We start from the raw sequence: 15,876 nt of genomic DNA, 5'->3' as shown, positions 1-15,876 counted from the left end.
TGCCCCTTAGTGGTCAGTGCATGTCATAGTGACTGGTCATGCCACCGTTAAGTCAATTTGCATATTAGCCTTTTATTATATAGGATTAATATAAAATATACTAGGGGCCTGGTGAATGAATTTGTGTACAGGTGGAGTCCAGCCAGCTGTCCCTTAATCTGGGTGTTGGGAGCCAATCGGGGGCCAGGCCGGCAAGAGGGGGGGGAGGGCGATCAGGGCCCAGATAGGCTGGTTGGCTGCCAGCAGTGCATGTCATAACCACCGGCCGTTCCAGTCATTCTGGTTGTTCTGCCATTCCAGTTGCTGGGCTTTTATATATATAGATATAATATAACATGTATATTATATATTTTATATATTTAACATGTATTTAATTAATGGGTATATTTACAGTCCTGCAACTTCAGCAACATTGTGATGAAAGATGATAAGTGATGAGGGCTTGTGTGTGTTTAGAGCTAGAAGCTTCTGGTTGTATCAGCTAAACCACAGCACCTTGTTCAGGAACAAAGTGCAGAGTGAGGGTCCTTTGATTCAAGTGGCCAATTGGAACTCCAATAAACTATTTGAATGTTTACTTTCATTTTTTAGTTATTATTTTTATTTTTCAAGTACAGTTGACATTCAATATTATATGAGTATCAGGTGTATAATATGGTGGTTAGACATTTACATAACTTCCAAAGTGATCCCCCTTAAGTGTGGTGCGCACCTGACACCATACTTGGTTATTAAAATACTAGAGGCCCGGTGCATGAAATTCATGCATGGGGGCTTGGGGGGGTTCCTCAGCCCAGCCTGCACCCTCCAATTCGGGACTCCTCGGGGGATGTCCGGCAGTTGGACATTCCTTTCGCAATCCGGGACCACTGGCTCTTAACCACTCACCTGTCTGCCTGCCTGATCACCCCTAACTGCCTCTGCCTGCCTGCCTGATCGCCCCTAACCACTCTCCCCTGCCGGCCTGATCGACCCTAACCGCCTCTGCCTCGGCCCCCATCACCATGGCTTTGTCTAGAAGAACTGGATGACTGGAAGATGTCCAGTTGACCCGGTCTAATTAGCATATTACCCTTTTATTAGTATAGATTACTGACTATATTTCCTTTGCTGTGCTTTACAAATGTTTGCTCTCTGATCTGTCCTTTCCTGGCACCAAATGAAGGTCTTTCTGATTCTCTGTATTCCTTCAATAGCTCTGTTAATGTTTAAGGATTGAGGGACACACCCATCTTGGCCTTCTCTGTCTCCCTGGGGAGACCCACTCTTTCCTACCTTCACTTGGGAAACCATGTTCTGTGCAATATTGAGCTCCAGTTCCGCATGTCTCCGCCTCATATTCTGCAGTTGCTGGTCAGCATCCTGGAGGTAAATCCAAAGCTCAGCCTTCATGTGCTTGATCTCCTCCCATCCCTGAGTTAAGGTCTGAGCCTGGGCCAGCCTTTGTTCGATCTTGAGGGAACACAGAGGCAAAAGTCAGCGTTAATAGATGGAGGCATTTATGTCCAGTGAATCAGAGGTGCAATTCCTCAGCCTGTCCATGTACAGAGGCCAATACACATGCATGCCTACACACACTCTGCTATAAATCCACAAAGAATTTTTTCTTTGCTTCAAGAAAAGCAGATGTTTATTTTTATACTTAGATTTTCTAAGGACTTTTCATGTGTAAGACATGCCATATAATTTCAAACAGTATCATGAGACTTTAAGAAGTTTTAACAATCTATTAGGTCAAAAGTTTCCCTAATGGTTTTTCACATTTGGCGTTTTCAACACCTGACTAATTCACGAATTCAATCTTGGGGTTAACTAGAAAAAAAAAATCATTCTCTATTACACATTTGTTGTTACTTCTTATAAAACACTGAGTTATTAATGTTTTAAATATATGTTTAGATCTGCTTCACTGGCTTTTGAAACCATATATTTCAGTAAGTCATTTCTGTAAAAATATATGAATTACTGCATTTTCATAAGGATTAAAGACAGATTTGTTTTGAAAATATAATATAAAAGGAGAAACCTTCATTTTTTAAAGATATTTCTTGCTTTGGGTGATTTTACTGTCCTATAAATATTTATATATTAAAAATCTAAACCAAGTCTTATTTTTCTTTTAAACCCAAAAGTATTAAAGAGGTTAAGGCACATGACCCTGTGCTGCCATCTGTCTGTTGTGGACGGTACTGCTAATTCATCACAGCATTTTCCACTGAGCCCAGAGGCAGCTCCAGAATCCTTCCCAACACCACACTCAGCCACCGCCAATGGATTAGAAGGCCTTTGCCATCCCTAACATAAAGCAAGGATCAGGAACACACACCCTCCATATTAAGTGTTACCCAAAGAAAAAGATGGAAAGGCGAAAACAAAACAAAAATAAATGAGTGGAAAAATAGGAAAAGAGAATGATAATCAAGGAAAAAAGAAGTGGAATGAAGTATTAATAATTAGCAGATCAATGGGACTAGATGTTTCAGTTCCAACTCAGTGGCACTGGGAACAGAGTGTGCTTATTTTTTTGAGACTTAGTTGAAATTCAAATATCTATTCATTATAATCACCATAGGAGATTTATAGCAAGAATGATTCAAGGAAATATTTTCTTTAAACTTTTCACCCAATGTTCAAACAAGAGAATATAACAAAACAGACACATCCAATGGCTTACACGTCTTACCATTTGCTCTGTTTGTTGGATGTCTTTTGCCGTGGTTTTCACGGAAGAGTTCGACAAGTCGCACATGGAGCAGAGGAGGTCCAAGTAGGTCCTTGCCTGCTTCTGCAAAGCTCTGCAGTGCTTGACCTTAAACAAGCACACTTGTCAGAATGGAAGAGACGCGTGCTATATTTAGACAGCACATCTTTGTGCCATTTGTATTATCTCGTTGACATTCAAAAATAATTTTGCTATGTTCAGTATATACAGCCTTTGTTGTAAATGGCATGTATTAGTAATTCTCAGAAAGAATTCAAAACACACTGGCAGGGATCCTATGCCCATCACTTGCTTCTCATTGTGGTAAAGCCTGTATGGTCTGGTAAAAGAAAACACCCAAGAAACTCCTATAATTTTTCCTGGTTCTCAGCTCACGTTCTAACTGTTCTCTGTTTCAGAGAAAGAATCTTCACTATAGGCTGCTTCTTAGCATGTTTTCACATAGTCTGGAGACATAAAGGGGGAAAAAGGTCGTGCATTTGTAGGCTTTATTGGAGTTTGGAAAAAATTAGACAGCTGGGCTCTATTTTTCTGTGGAAAGTTTGAGATAGGCATTTCACGGTGGATCATTCATCTAGACACACGGACATGGAGAAATGTGTCTTTTTGAAGATAGTCAGATATGTAGGCTCTGTTTTAGATCATGGGCATAAAGCAGTACATGAAACAAAACCTTTGTTCCCACGGAGCTTAGATTCCTATGAGAGGGGCAGGCGGGGATCGGAGGGGTGGCCGGTTGTTGGCCACTGCAGATGAGAAGTGCTGATGGCCTGAAGGAGGTGGTGGGAGCAGAGGCTCTGAGAAGTGGTTATCACTACATGTATTGATAATTTGGGCAGGTGGCACTGACTACAGAAACATTTGGTGATTTTCCAAAATCATAGCCAGTAATGAAGCCTAATTTCTTCAGTCCCACCTTAGTATCTTTTCCTCAGAATTACATGGATTGCTAAACCCAACATTCTTATGTAGATACTAGAGGCCTGGTGCATGAATTCATGCATGAGTGGGATCCCTCGGCCTGGCCTGCGATCAGCTGATCGGGGCCTTCTCGCCCAGCCCCGATGGGGAATGGTGGGGGCTCGCTGGCTGGGGAGGGACTGTAGGAGGTTGGCCAGCCGGCCTTGATCAGGGCCAATTGGGCTGACCGGCCCGGACCGCAGGAGGGCTCCAGGGCATGTCTAGCCCTCTCGCCCAGTCCCAATCGCCCCTACCCTAGCAAGCTAACCTACCAGTCGGAGTGTCTGCCCCCTGGTGGTCAGTGCGTATCATAGTGACTGGTCGAGCAGTCGACCAAAGGGTCAGACACTTAGCATATTAGGCTTTTATTATATAGGATCCTATATAATAAAAGCATAACATGCAAATGGACCGAATGGCAAAATGACCGGTTGCTATGACATGCACTGACCACCAGGGGGCAGACACTCAACGCAGGAGCTGTCCTCTGGTGGTCAGTGCACTCCCACAGGGGGAGCGCCGCTCAGCCAGAAGCCAAGCTCATGGCTGGCGAGCACAGAGGCATTGGAAGAAGCCTCTCCCGCCTCCACTGCAGGAGAGCGGTAAGGAGTGAGGGGTCCCAGACTGCAAGAGCCCCAGACTGCGAGAGGGATGTCTGACTGCTGGCTTAGGCCTGATCCCTGGGGCCTAAGACAGCAGGCGAACATCCCCCAAGGGGTCTCGGACTGCGGGAGGGCGCAGGCTGGGCTGAGGGACCCCTCCATCCCTCCAGTGCACGAATCTCATGCACTGGGCCTCTAGTAATAAATATAAGTCCATTTCCCATTAAGTCAAAAATAGCATCTAAATTTTTATACAGTGTACAAACTGACTGGCCTTTCACTTTTGGTGAGTATCGGTATCATTAGTCACCCCACTATGTACCCATGGCCCAGAGAAAGTTACCTGTCCCAAAGAGCTTTTGGAAATGAGAAGAGAATAAGGTACCAGATTTTGAATTTTGTAAATATATTTAATTTAGTAAGCCTTGGGAGCAGTTTATAGATTGTCAGTGACAAAACAATTGCCAAAGATTTTTGTGAAAATCAATTTTAAGAGGAGTGAAAAAAAATTAAGGGCAAATCTGATAGTACTTGTTTTCCATTCCCCAAATTCACATGTCATGCCTGATAAAAAACCGATGACATTCTTAATGGAATCGAATCAGTGTGGCACTTTTGTATGGTCGTGGGGGGATATTACCATTACATGTCTATTGTTTACCATGTGGGAGACACTGGGCACACACCACGCATCCTGGGACCTTGACCAAAATGCCACCGCAGCCTGTCAAAGCCCGACCCCCGTCTCACACCATCTGAAGTTGTCATGTTGGCAGTAGTGGAACATTCCAGTCCATATCTAAGCAAGCCACTGGCTAGAGTCAAACTCAGACCTTATTTCTACAGGCATACCTCACAGATACTGTAAATTCAGGAAAGTGAGTATTACAAGAAAGTGAATCACAAAGTTGTTTGGTATCCAGTTTACCTGATTTTGTTTACCTGATACTATAGTCTAATAAGTGAGCAATAGTATTATGTTTAAAATATGTACACTCCTTAACTTAATATACTTTATTGTTAAAAATGCCAACCATTGCCTTGGCTGGTTTGCTCAGTGTTTAAAGCATTGGCCTATTGACAAAAGGGTCTCGGGTCTATTATCGGTCACATACCTGGGTGCAGGCTCGATCCCACACCCTGGTCAGGGTGTGTGCAGAAGGCAACCAATCCACGTGTCTCTCTCACATTAATGTTTCTCTCTCTCTCTCCCTTTCTCTCTCTCTCTCTCTCTCCTTCTCCTCCCTCCCTTTTACTCTCTCTGAAAAACAATGGAAAAAATATCCATTTTTCAGAAATTAAAAAAAAAAAAGCTAACTATCATCTGAGCCTTCAGTGAGTCATAATCTTCTTGCTGGTGGAGGGTTACCTCCAACTTGTAAAAGCGCATTATCTGCGAAGCCCAGTAAGTGTAGTCCAATAAAACGAGGTATGCCTGTACTTGGGTATCCCCAGCAGCCAGCACAGTTTGGCACATAATGAGTACTTAACATGTTTCCATTGAATGTCTGAATGAGTCACATAACATAACATGAACTTTCAGGAGTCAGTACCTGCTTCACGGCTTCTGCTCTGCTCAGAGGTGGGTGCGGGCTTGGCTTTAAATCAGGTTGGACGGCAGAAAGCCAGGCCTGGCATTGCTGCAGAGTATCTTGGCGACTGACATGCCTCTGCAGTTCGTGTTCCAAACTCTGGTACACCTGCAACAGAACAGTCATGCACAGCTGTGAGAGCTGTCTCATACCCCTACCCACAGCCCTGGCATCAAAGGAAACACGTCCATCAGTCCACTGAAATGGACACCCCCCGCCCCAGGACTCCCCAGGACCATATACATATCAACCGAGTTTTCAGATGTTCCAAAGGTGGAAAGGCACAATTGCCATGCCCAGTTTATTACTTCCCAAACCACACATTACAATATAAATCCTGTCAGGGAAAGAATGTGGGCAAGGTTCATATAACTGTAAGGTGTGTTAGAATACATAAAATCGCTGAAGTAGATTGTCAAACATAAATTAGAGGTTTTTCAGCTTCTCCGTTATGGTATACAAATTGCAGTTTTTGTTTAAGCTAGAGACTAAAAGTAAAAATAAAAGGCCATGTCATGAAAAGATAAACAACATTTCTCTAACTGAAATGCTGGGCGACATCCGTTGACTCCCTAGACTTAGGAATTCACCTTCCAAAAGTTAACTACAAAGAAGAATCAAGTAATCTAACAAATGATTGTAGAGGATGACAAAGGAGGAAAAAGGAGACAAGGTTAGATGGAGCAGAGGATCCAATCAGCGATTTAGAGAGCAAGATTACAGCCTGGCTGCTGTAGCTCAGTTGGTTGAGCGCTATTCCATGCACCAGGATGTTGCAGGTTCGATTTCTGGTCAGGGTTCAATCTCCAGTAGGGGGAATGCAGGAGGCACCTGATCCATGTTTCTTTCTCATCAATGTTTTTTTTTTTCTCTCTCTCCCTCTTCCTTCAAGCAGAGCAACAAAAAGAAAAAGCAGTTTTAAAAATGAGGCAAGTCTGAGAGGTCTCTGGGACAACATCAAGTGTAACAACATCTGCAGTGTAGGGGTAGCAGAAGGAGAAGAGTGAAAGGGATTGGGAACCTGTTTGAAGAAATAAATAATGGCTGAGAAGTTCCCTCAGCTGGTGTACTTAATCTTTGTTAAAAAAAAGGCAATTCTTATTCATCTTAGACTTACTTCTATAACATTAGGAATTCCATTTTAGCATAACTCATTACACCCATTAAAATATAACTCAAAATTGGTACTTGTTCTTTTTATCCTTTTATGAATGCACAAAAATATTAGAGTAGAATCTAGGCTGCATAGAGTTAAAAAATAATTATTCTGGAAATTATTTTAGTATTATAGACTGGCAAATTAGAAAAAAATATTGGTGATTGTCAAATAAAAACAAAAACAAAATTTAAGGAAATTTGACATTAATTCATGGAATAAAAGGATTGGGAGAAAGCAAATGTCTGAAAGCAAAAAGTTCTGTGTCCACAGAGACTGAAATCCGTGCTCCTGTCTGGACTTGCACCAGAACTATCCCGAAGGCTGAAGCATCTAAACTATTTACAACCCCCTGGATTGTAAAATTTATAAACATCCTTTATCTGTTAATAATACTAGGGAGCAGATAACAGAGATATCTGCTCCCTAGTATTATTAACAGATAAAGGATGTTTATAAATTTTACAATCCAGGGGGTTGTAAAATAGTTTCCCCTTGGTTCACGGTCCCTCCAGACCATGTAGTGGTCCTCACCCGCTGGGCGGTACTGCAGACGGCGGAGTAGCTGTCCCTCGTGCCCTGCAGGTGCGCCTGCACGTTTTGTGTCAGTTTCGCTTGGAGGTGCTCTGCACACTGGCTGATCAAAGCGTCGCCTTTAATTCTCAGGTTGTTCAGACGGTCTTCAAAGCCAGCAATTTCTTCCATCATTGCCTACAAAATGGGAACAGAGTTCTCGTAATTCCACCGTTAGTCTTTAAATAACCTATTTATTAAGCAGAAGGCTTAAGAGGAAAATTTCACTGTTTAATGATATTTTTGAAAGAGTTTTGCAATTTACCTTGGTTACCATACAGCAAATGAAAGAAAACAGTATGTTTCAGGAATACTCCAATTGGAAGAATTGATGAAAATGATAGATTAAGTGATGATGAAGTAACCTTTTAATTAGTTCATGGATGATCTCAGCTAGAGAGATATCTGCTCCCTAGTACTGTTAACAGATAAAGGATGTTTATAAATTTTTCAGCTCTATCAATTGTAATTCTGGTATAATTTCTACCTAAAATAGTCTAAATACTATTTAATTTACTAATATCCAATTTCTCTAATAACATCTGATTTATATAATAATCTAACAGCTAATTAATTTACATAATATCTAGTTTACATCACATAATATTTATACTAATAAAAATAACATTTACCACTTACCACTTATTAAGTACTTGCTATAGTCCAGGAACTATATAGAAGTCCTGAGAAGTGTGTATTATTGTCATTGCTTTTCAGATGAGGAGACTGATGCACCGGGAGATTATATAACACACTCAAGGTCACACAACTAGTGAATGGCAGAGATCCAGGCTTGGGACCCACTCTGCCTGACCTCAGCTCATCCATCTCTATCCCCGTGTGTTCACTGGTGAGCTTTCCCATGGATCACTCAGAGAAGAGGAACCAGCTTTTTCAATCAGGGTTTAATTTCCTTATTGCTATTTGGTACCAATAACAAGTGACACGTTCCAGCACAAGGTGTCCTGGGTTGACACATCAATATCTCTGAAGGGACCCTAGTGGTCCCGCAGCAGCCTGGGGTCCATCACTTCATCCAATGGGGCTGCGTTAATGGTTATATTGTATGCACCATATTTTACTGAGCCATGTGTCTTCGAGTTAGAATAGAGTCACTACATCAGGAGGTTATTCGGGGAATGTTCTCGATGCCTAATAGAATATATCATATAATTAGTTTTCTACCCATATTTACTAAATAAAATGTTCCCCTACAGACAGGGACCCTGAGCCCACAGGCATTAACCCTTTGCACTCGCTTGCTTTTTTCTCCATTCCTTTATTATAATGCTAACCGTGTTGAGTCACACTCGACATCCGAGTGCAAAAGGTTAATGGCTTTCTTTTGACACATCATGACTAAACTTCAGTTTCTTATTAAGGTCAGCAAGTTGCTCCATTAAATTGTGACCATATGACACCTGCCATCTGGCAGGTAGAATTACTAAAAATGCATATGAACGAAAATAAGAATGCCTCCTATCAGTACCATTTGTGGTTTACAAAAGTTTTCACAGACATTATCTCCTGTGATGCCCTCAACAGCTACGTGATGGGGCTGGTATCACTATGGCCCTTTACAGAGGAGGAGGAGGAGACTCATAAGCGTGGACCTGATCCCTGTACAACTTTGTTAACCAGTGTCACCCCAATAAATTCGATAAAAAGGGGAAGAAGAGGAGGAGGCTCCGAGAGGCTAAGTTCTCCCAGCTGAGGAGAGTCTGGAGTCCAGACTTTCTGGTTACTCTTTCTGAACCCTATCTTTGGCTGTACTTTTCTAAACTAAAGACAATCTTTCTGAAAAATTATTCCATATAGAGGAATTCTGCAATAAGATACTATTAGCTGGGGAAAAATGCTAGTGTGTTCAGAGTTGAATGCCAGGATTCAGCTACTACTGAGTCATTTAAATATTGAATTCAACTGCTCTCAATCATCAGAGGTTCTTGGAACTCAGACTTGATTCTTTAACTACATTCATACAACCCGGAGGTGCGCGCACGCGCACACACACACACACACACACACACACACACACACACACACACGGCAAGGCTGTGGAAGCCGTCCTGTGTTCTTCAGCTCTTTAGAGACCAGACGTACCTTGTGGTGGGCCAGTTGCTGGGTGATTGTCTCTAGGCTGCTCGTGTCCATGAGGTCGGGGGCCACCAGCCTGCCGGACATCTGCAGCAGCCACTTTTCCACCTCCTGGAGCTCACTGTTGTAGTCTTCATGGTCTTTGACCTTCACCTCGAGACTGTGGACATGCTCCTGCGAAGCCAGGTGCCTGTTAGAGTGACTTTCAAACCAAAAACCACTCAAAACTGTTTTATATTTTGCAAAACCCAGTGCAACTCATAGGGTAGAAGGCCCATATAGCTAGCTCTAGTCTCACCACTAGGATCAGATAAAACAGAAAAACGTCAGTATGCCATCAAATAAAAGAAAAGATACTGACCCACCCCAGCCCTTACATGTTTCTGACAGAGAAAAAGGAGTCAGGCCCCCTTTTTGGCAAGTAAACACACTTTGTCGTGGATTCCTGCTATCTCCTTACCTTTCCTGCGCTGCAGAGGTCCTGATAGTCACTTTGAAGCTTATCCATCTTGTCCTTCAAAGCAACGTCCTGCACCAAGTCCAGAAGAGCATCACCTTTCTCTCTCACTGATTTCACCGACGGTTCATGGGACAGCACTGTTTGCTGAAGTGACTTGAATTACAAAGAAAAAAGAGAGAGCCAGCTCATCTGTGTGATCAAGGTGAACATACCCGTATGCCACGTGTGAGATGGTCTCCAATCAAGACCTATTTTATAAATCTATGAATGTAAGAATGTAAAACATGAAAGGAATTAGTTTTTTTATGGCTAATATAGCTTTTAATTTTTTATATACTGATGGGAGAGAGAGAGAGAGAGAAAGAGAGAGAGAGAGAGAGAGAGAGAGAGAAACATCCATTTGCTGTTCCACTTATTTCTGCATTCACTGATTGCTTCTTGTGTGTGCCCTGACCTGGGATTGAACCTGTAAGCTTGGAGTATCAGGAGGATGCTCTAACCAACGGAGTTACCTGGCCAGGGCCTAATATAGTTTTTAAACAGAGAGTAACACATTAACTAGTGTGGAGAGGGAAGCATGGGAAAGAATTGCATTTGATGAAACTTAACATTATTTTTATTTCCAGCTTCCATCCCATTCCTTTCAGCAGAGAAAAAAACTCAACAAAGAACCAGGCACTATCTTTTTATTTTGAGTTCCTGACGTTAGCTGCAGCTTGAGGTGCATGTAAAGTTAGGGAGACAAGTTCCAGCTGCCAGGCTGCTGTCCTGGCTCACACACTATTGAAACATACCGAGAACACAGTGGTTCAATGACGCGCTGTCTGACTCGGTAGAAAAGCCAATGATGACATATTGGGTGGAGGAGGACAAAGCTTGGCAGGGAAACTTTTGATGTGAGTCATCTGACAGTTCTTAAAGACTACCGTTTAAATATTCAGGTCACATTTTGAACACAAATTATTCCACATATAGACTTCCATCATTGTTTCAAAAATTAAAATAGGTGAACTATCTCTATATCCTATATAGCTAGCTATATTCACACCACCATTTGTTCTTTGAAAGATTAATTTCTAAGATGTCTAACTAGAGTTGGTGAAGTAGAAGTTGTTTTCTTACCAATATGGTATCTCATTTTAAATTAACTGGAGACCAGCTTATAGGCCGTGGGTACCCAAAGGTGAAGGGAAGACTCTACACGAAACAGATGAAATCTACAGGTGTGAGATCTTGAACCAGGAAGATTTATCTGGAGGATCCCTCTACCTGGATCACACTGTGAGAATAGCTCTCTACTCATTGATACAACCTTTGAATATCAGGCAAATATGGTTCCTGGATGGAAATAGAACTTTTATGTAGTGTATCTGGCCACAAAAATCTACATCACTTTCCCCCAGTAGAACAGACACATTACGGACGTTTTCCACCTCCCACTAAGGGACACACAGGAATCCTCTCCCACCCACTCAGTCCCCAAATGTAACTCCTGCAACTGTCAGCGAATAACAACACACTACCTTGTACTTAGATAACTGAGCCTTTTTCTCATATAATTCCATTTTGGGCTCTTCAGGAATGTGCAGGATTTCTTGGTATTCGGCGATCCACTGAGTAAGTGCTTTATATTTATCTGAGAATTCCTTTGCTAAATGAAGGCCTTTCTCCAGGGTCACGTGCTCCTTCCGAACAGTGCTGGTCAGCTCGTTCAACTGCTCCACGTGACCATGGATCTCGCTTCTTAAACTGTCTGCCTCGCTGTCGTCCAGGTACGCCAGAGCCCTCTCCCCTTTCTCCCGGGCCGACTTGAGCAAACTGTGGCCTTTCTCCATGTCTTTTAGCAGACCCTGAGAAAGAGAGTGAGTAGGAAGCAAATACTGACTTAATACAAGGAAAAGCGACTTGAATTTCATTGTAACATGGACATCTTAACCTTATTTCATTCCTTTTAAAGAAAAGATGTACAAACCCACATTCTCGAGTCCACTATGGCCCCTTAAAAAAGTGTTTGGAGTTTCTAACCAGTTTTGACCCGCCAGGAATCAGGAATCCTCTTTTATTTACATCAATATAGGTTTTAAAATGTCTTAATCAATAGATCATTTCCAAATCAGTGCTTGGATTCCGGACTGGGTGTTTATCTTATCCTCAGTAATATTCCTAAAGATCTGAGTCAAAGCTGTTAACGCACGGTGCCATCAATTTGAGATACATTTCTGGTCTTGAAATTTTTAAGTGTTATACTGGAATTTAGTTAAGAATTTCGTGAGCAGCCATGTCCAAGTCATTTAGGTGAGATCACATCACCAATAAGTGGAAGTCTGCTTTGGACCTTAAAGAGATAAGAACTTACTATTTAAGTGACATGATGAGCCAAGGACCACCCATCACACCGGGCAGGGATGAGCACGTGTCTCCCAATATCAACATGGGAGAAAGGAGCAGCTCAGTGAAAGGAGACAGGTTGAGAGACAAGTGTGACGTTGCCATGCCTACCTCCAACGTCTTCATCTTTTTCCCCATCATCGCTTTATCTACTTTATCAATTTTGGCAGCCACATTCTTGAAGTTTTTATGAGTAGAGTTATACCAATGAGAATAGGAGCTTAGAGACGACTCGGCTTCCTCCAAACTCTGGATCTCTTCCTCCAGGGATTTTATTTGTTCCTTTGAAAAGAAGAAACAAAATGGAACTGTGAGTTAAAGAACCCTGCCAGTGCCCTTCGTGATAAGCATGCATCTTCCCCGGAAGATATTGAGTGGAAGGAGGAGCACTTTGGCCTGCAAAGTATGCTGGCCGGCACCCAGCAGCGGGCAGTCCATGCTCTCACCAGCACTTGGAGGAGAAGGGCCTGGTATCTGGACGTCAGCTGGGTGGCCTGGTAGCCCAGCCGGCTGCTCACGCGGCGCTCATCCAGGATCTCCTGGGCTCTGGCTCCCACGTCCTCCACTTCGTCTCTGTAGGCGGCGATCTCTTCGTGCCACTTCTGAAAGGACGTCAATATTGCAGGGAAAGGGTTACTCTTAAGCATTGTTGAGGAAGACAAATATAGGTACCTTCTTAATAGGAAATGATTCCAGTTCAAAAAATATATAAAATTGTATATAGATACAACTGTATTAATCGGAAATGATTCCACTGGATGTTCAGAATATATGTATTCTGAGATGTAATTTTGAAAATAAGTACGCAACCTTCATAAAAAAAGTGTACTTACAGCAATGTGATAAAAACTACACACGCTTGATTTAGGCACTTTTCTGTGTGTATTACACTTCAGTTCAAAAAATATATAAAATTGTATATAAATACAACTGTATTAATCGGAAATGACTCCACTGTATGTTTAGAATATATTTATTCTGAGATGTAATTTTGAAAATGTGTCATATGAAGCTTTCATGAAAAATATAATAACATGATAAAAGCTATACTCTGAGTTTAAGTACTTCTCTGTATATATCCCACTTCCGTTCAAAATTGTTAAAGCAGAGTGGCATATATTTTTATATCTTCTGTTGTACTTAGATGCATTTTAAAATAGATGAATAATGAAAAACATCCGGAAGGCCTAAGCATTATTTTGATCATGTGCACCAGATTGCATAAAAATCAGAATAAAACTAAATACCAAGTAGCATTTCAATGCACTATATTGGAATAATTTCATATCAGAACCATCAACTTACCTGGATTGCAATACTAGCATTTATATGTCTTTACAAAGCAAGGGAATAGGGCATAGGAGCAGATATAAAATATTTCATTAAGTTATATTTTATTAAAGACTCATTTAGGACTCTATTCATAATTGATGTTAGAATGCTCCATTGTAATTTACGTTAACTTTCTTGTCAAGCAGAAGATTTTGCAAAATTTAAACCTTGCACTTAAAAGAAATGACTAAATATCTTAATGAAACCCACTCTGCAAAGCACCTGCTACTTCGAGCAAGATCAGGCACTTGCACTCATTTACCTTCATCTGATGTAACTGCGTCTCCTTGGCCGCCCGGCTGGACTGGCGACCAGTCCTGAGACTCACTTTCTCCTCCAGCGTCCTCAGCCACCCGTCCACCTGCTGGAACTTCTGTTCCATCAGCCTGAGTTTGTTGAGGACATTATTGAACTGCGTCCGGGTCTCGGACAGTCTCTGCTGGTGAGCCTGCCACTCCTGCCGGAGAGACTCCAAAGCCCGGTCCTCCGTCTGGGGGAGGCCCGAGGGAATCACTTCCTCTCGGGCGTGCAGCACGGAGTTCAGCAGCGCCTGGCCCTCGGCGCAGCGCACCTGCAGCTCCTGCAGGGGAAAGGAATTCACATGCACACCTGCACAGCTGATCGCGCCTCACCCCAGCCAGCTGTGCCACCTGGAACTTCCCGTGAGAAAAGAACGGTTTTATTCTGTCTTACATAAAACAGCATATACCTAACACCAAATATTATTTCCCAAGTCCGGAGAAAGATTTGCAAATATCTCCTATTAAAATAATCAACACACACACACACACACACACACACACACACACACACAAATAGCACACACCTAGAAATATCTGTCTCAATCATCTTAGAGTTTCTGCAATTTGACTTTTCAGTTTTTAAGCAAAAACACTTGTGATTAAAGGGCTATTGTTTAAAAGAAGAACCTAGGCCTTTTATGGCTCATAATCTGTTTAAAGAGCCTAAGGCTTCTTGCTTTGATATTGAAGGAAATCAGTTCTGGTTTAGACAGGAACAATGGGCCTTCTTTTTCCTGAGAAGAGACACTTTGCCAAAGCTGAGCTCTAGGGAGTGTGTTGGCCAAGAAATGTTGGCCCAAAGGGTAATAGGGCGTACAAACCTGGGAGGTAGAATGGTCACACCTGCCAATGGAATGCTCCAGGTGCAAATACATTTTCCTCCACCAAAGCCTAAGCCCCAAAGTGTTAATTACCCTACCAGCTCCTTATGAACCAACTCTTGAAGAGCATAAACTATAATTTATAGAAAGAAAATATAATATTTTAAAAGATACTGGCAAGACAATGTTATATACTTGTTTTTCTTATCTTTCAAGAATCAACACTGATACTTGATCTGATCAACTAAAGCTGAAAGGAGCCACAGAAAAACTCACCATGCGTGTTAAAAGTGCCCAAATATTTAGTTAAAATACAGCATTACAAAAATATCTCATAGCAGTTCAAATCATTTGAAATTGCTGATAGCTAACTATTTTTACCTAAAAAAATAGCACTCCCATTTGGTAGAAATGAATGGATAAATTTTTCCTCAGCTAAGATCTCACTTCAAGAATGTCATAATGTGAACACATAGATGGGAGAGAACAATATGGTAAAATATTAATCAAAACAGCCACACACACAGACATTTTATTCCAAAGTTCTGAAAATACTTTAAATGTTAATTTTGTACTTTTAATCTTCTTCGTTTATTCAGGAGTTGGCAAGCTTTCTTGGTAAAGGGCTGGATAGTAAATATTTCAGGCTTTATGGGCCATACACTCTCTGCCATCGTAGCTCTGAAGTAGCAACAGATGGTACATAAATGAATGGGTGTGGCTGTGTTCCAGTAAAACTTTATTTTAAATACAGACACGTGGCTCTGGGCTGTTGTTTATGCATCTTTGCCTTAAGTTATTAATCTTCCCAACATATCACTCATTCCATATTTTATAGCTGTTTTTGCTATTATACAAATCATCACTGTGT

At 41.7% G+C, this 15,876-nt stretch overlaps 1 protein-coding gene across 8 annotated transcripts in view; it reads right to left on the bottom strand.

Moving 5' to 3' along the window:
* Nucleotides 1–15,876, bottom strand: part of SYNE1 (spectrin repeat containing nuclear envelope protein 1) — a gene marked incomplete at its 5' end in the record, with an annotated part of 384,290 nt that overhangs the window by 166,235 nt on the left and 202,179 nt on the right. For all 8 annotated transcript variants that reach the window (XM_079780696.1, XM_079780700.1, XM_079780701.1 and 5 more), the window contains 10 exons: nucleotides 1,276–1,452; nucleotides 2,684–2,809; nucleotides 5,838–5,984; nucleotides 7,567–7,743; nucleotides 9,709–9,876; nucleotides 10,163–10,315; nucleotides 11,686–12,012; nucleotides 12,662–12,832; nucleotides 12,997–13,152; nucleotides 14,145–14,462. In XM_079780696.1, the coding sequence (XP_079636822.1) occupies nucleotides 1,276–1,452; nucleotides 2,684–2,809; nucleotides 5,838–5,984; nucleotides 7,567–7,743; nucleotides 9,709–9,876; nucleotides 10,163–10,315; nucleotides 11,686–12,012; nucleotides 12,662–12,832; nucleotides 12,997–13,152; nucleotides 14,145–14,462 (1,920 nt within the window). The remainder of the gene's footprint in view (nucleotides 1–1,275; nucleotides 1,453–2,683; nucleotides 2,810–5,837; nucleotides 5,985–7,566; nucleotides 7,744–9,708; nucleotides 9,877–10,162; nucleotides 10,316–11,685; nucleotides 12,013–12,661; nucleotides 12,833–12,996; nucleotides 13,153–14,144; nucleotides 14,463–15,876) is intronic.

This window comes from Cnephaeus nilssonii (genome assembly GCF_951640355.1).
Source record: "Cnephaeus nilssonii genome assembly, chromosome: 9".
Lineage (NCBI taxonomy): Eukaryota > Metazoa > Chordata > Mammalia > Chiroptera > Vespertilionidae > Cnephaeus > Cnephaeus nilssonii.
Note: the sequence above shows the minus strand (reverse complement) of the source record. Positions and strands in the feature narration are given on the sequence as shown.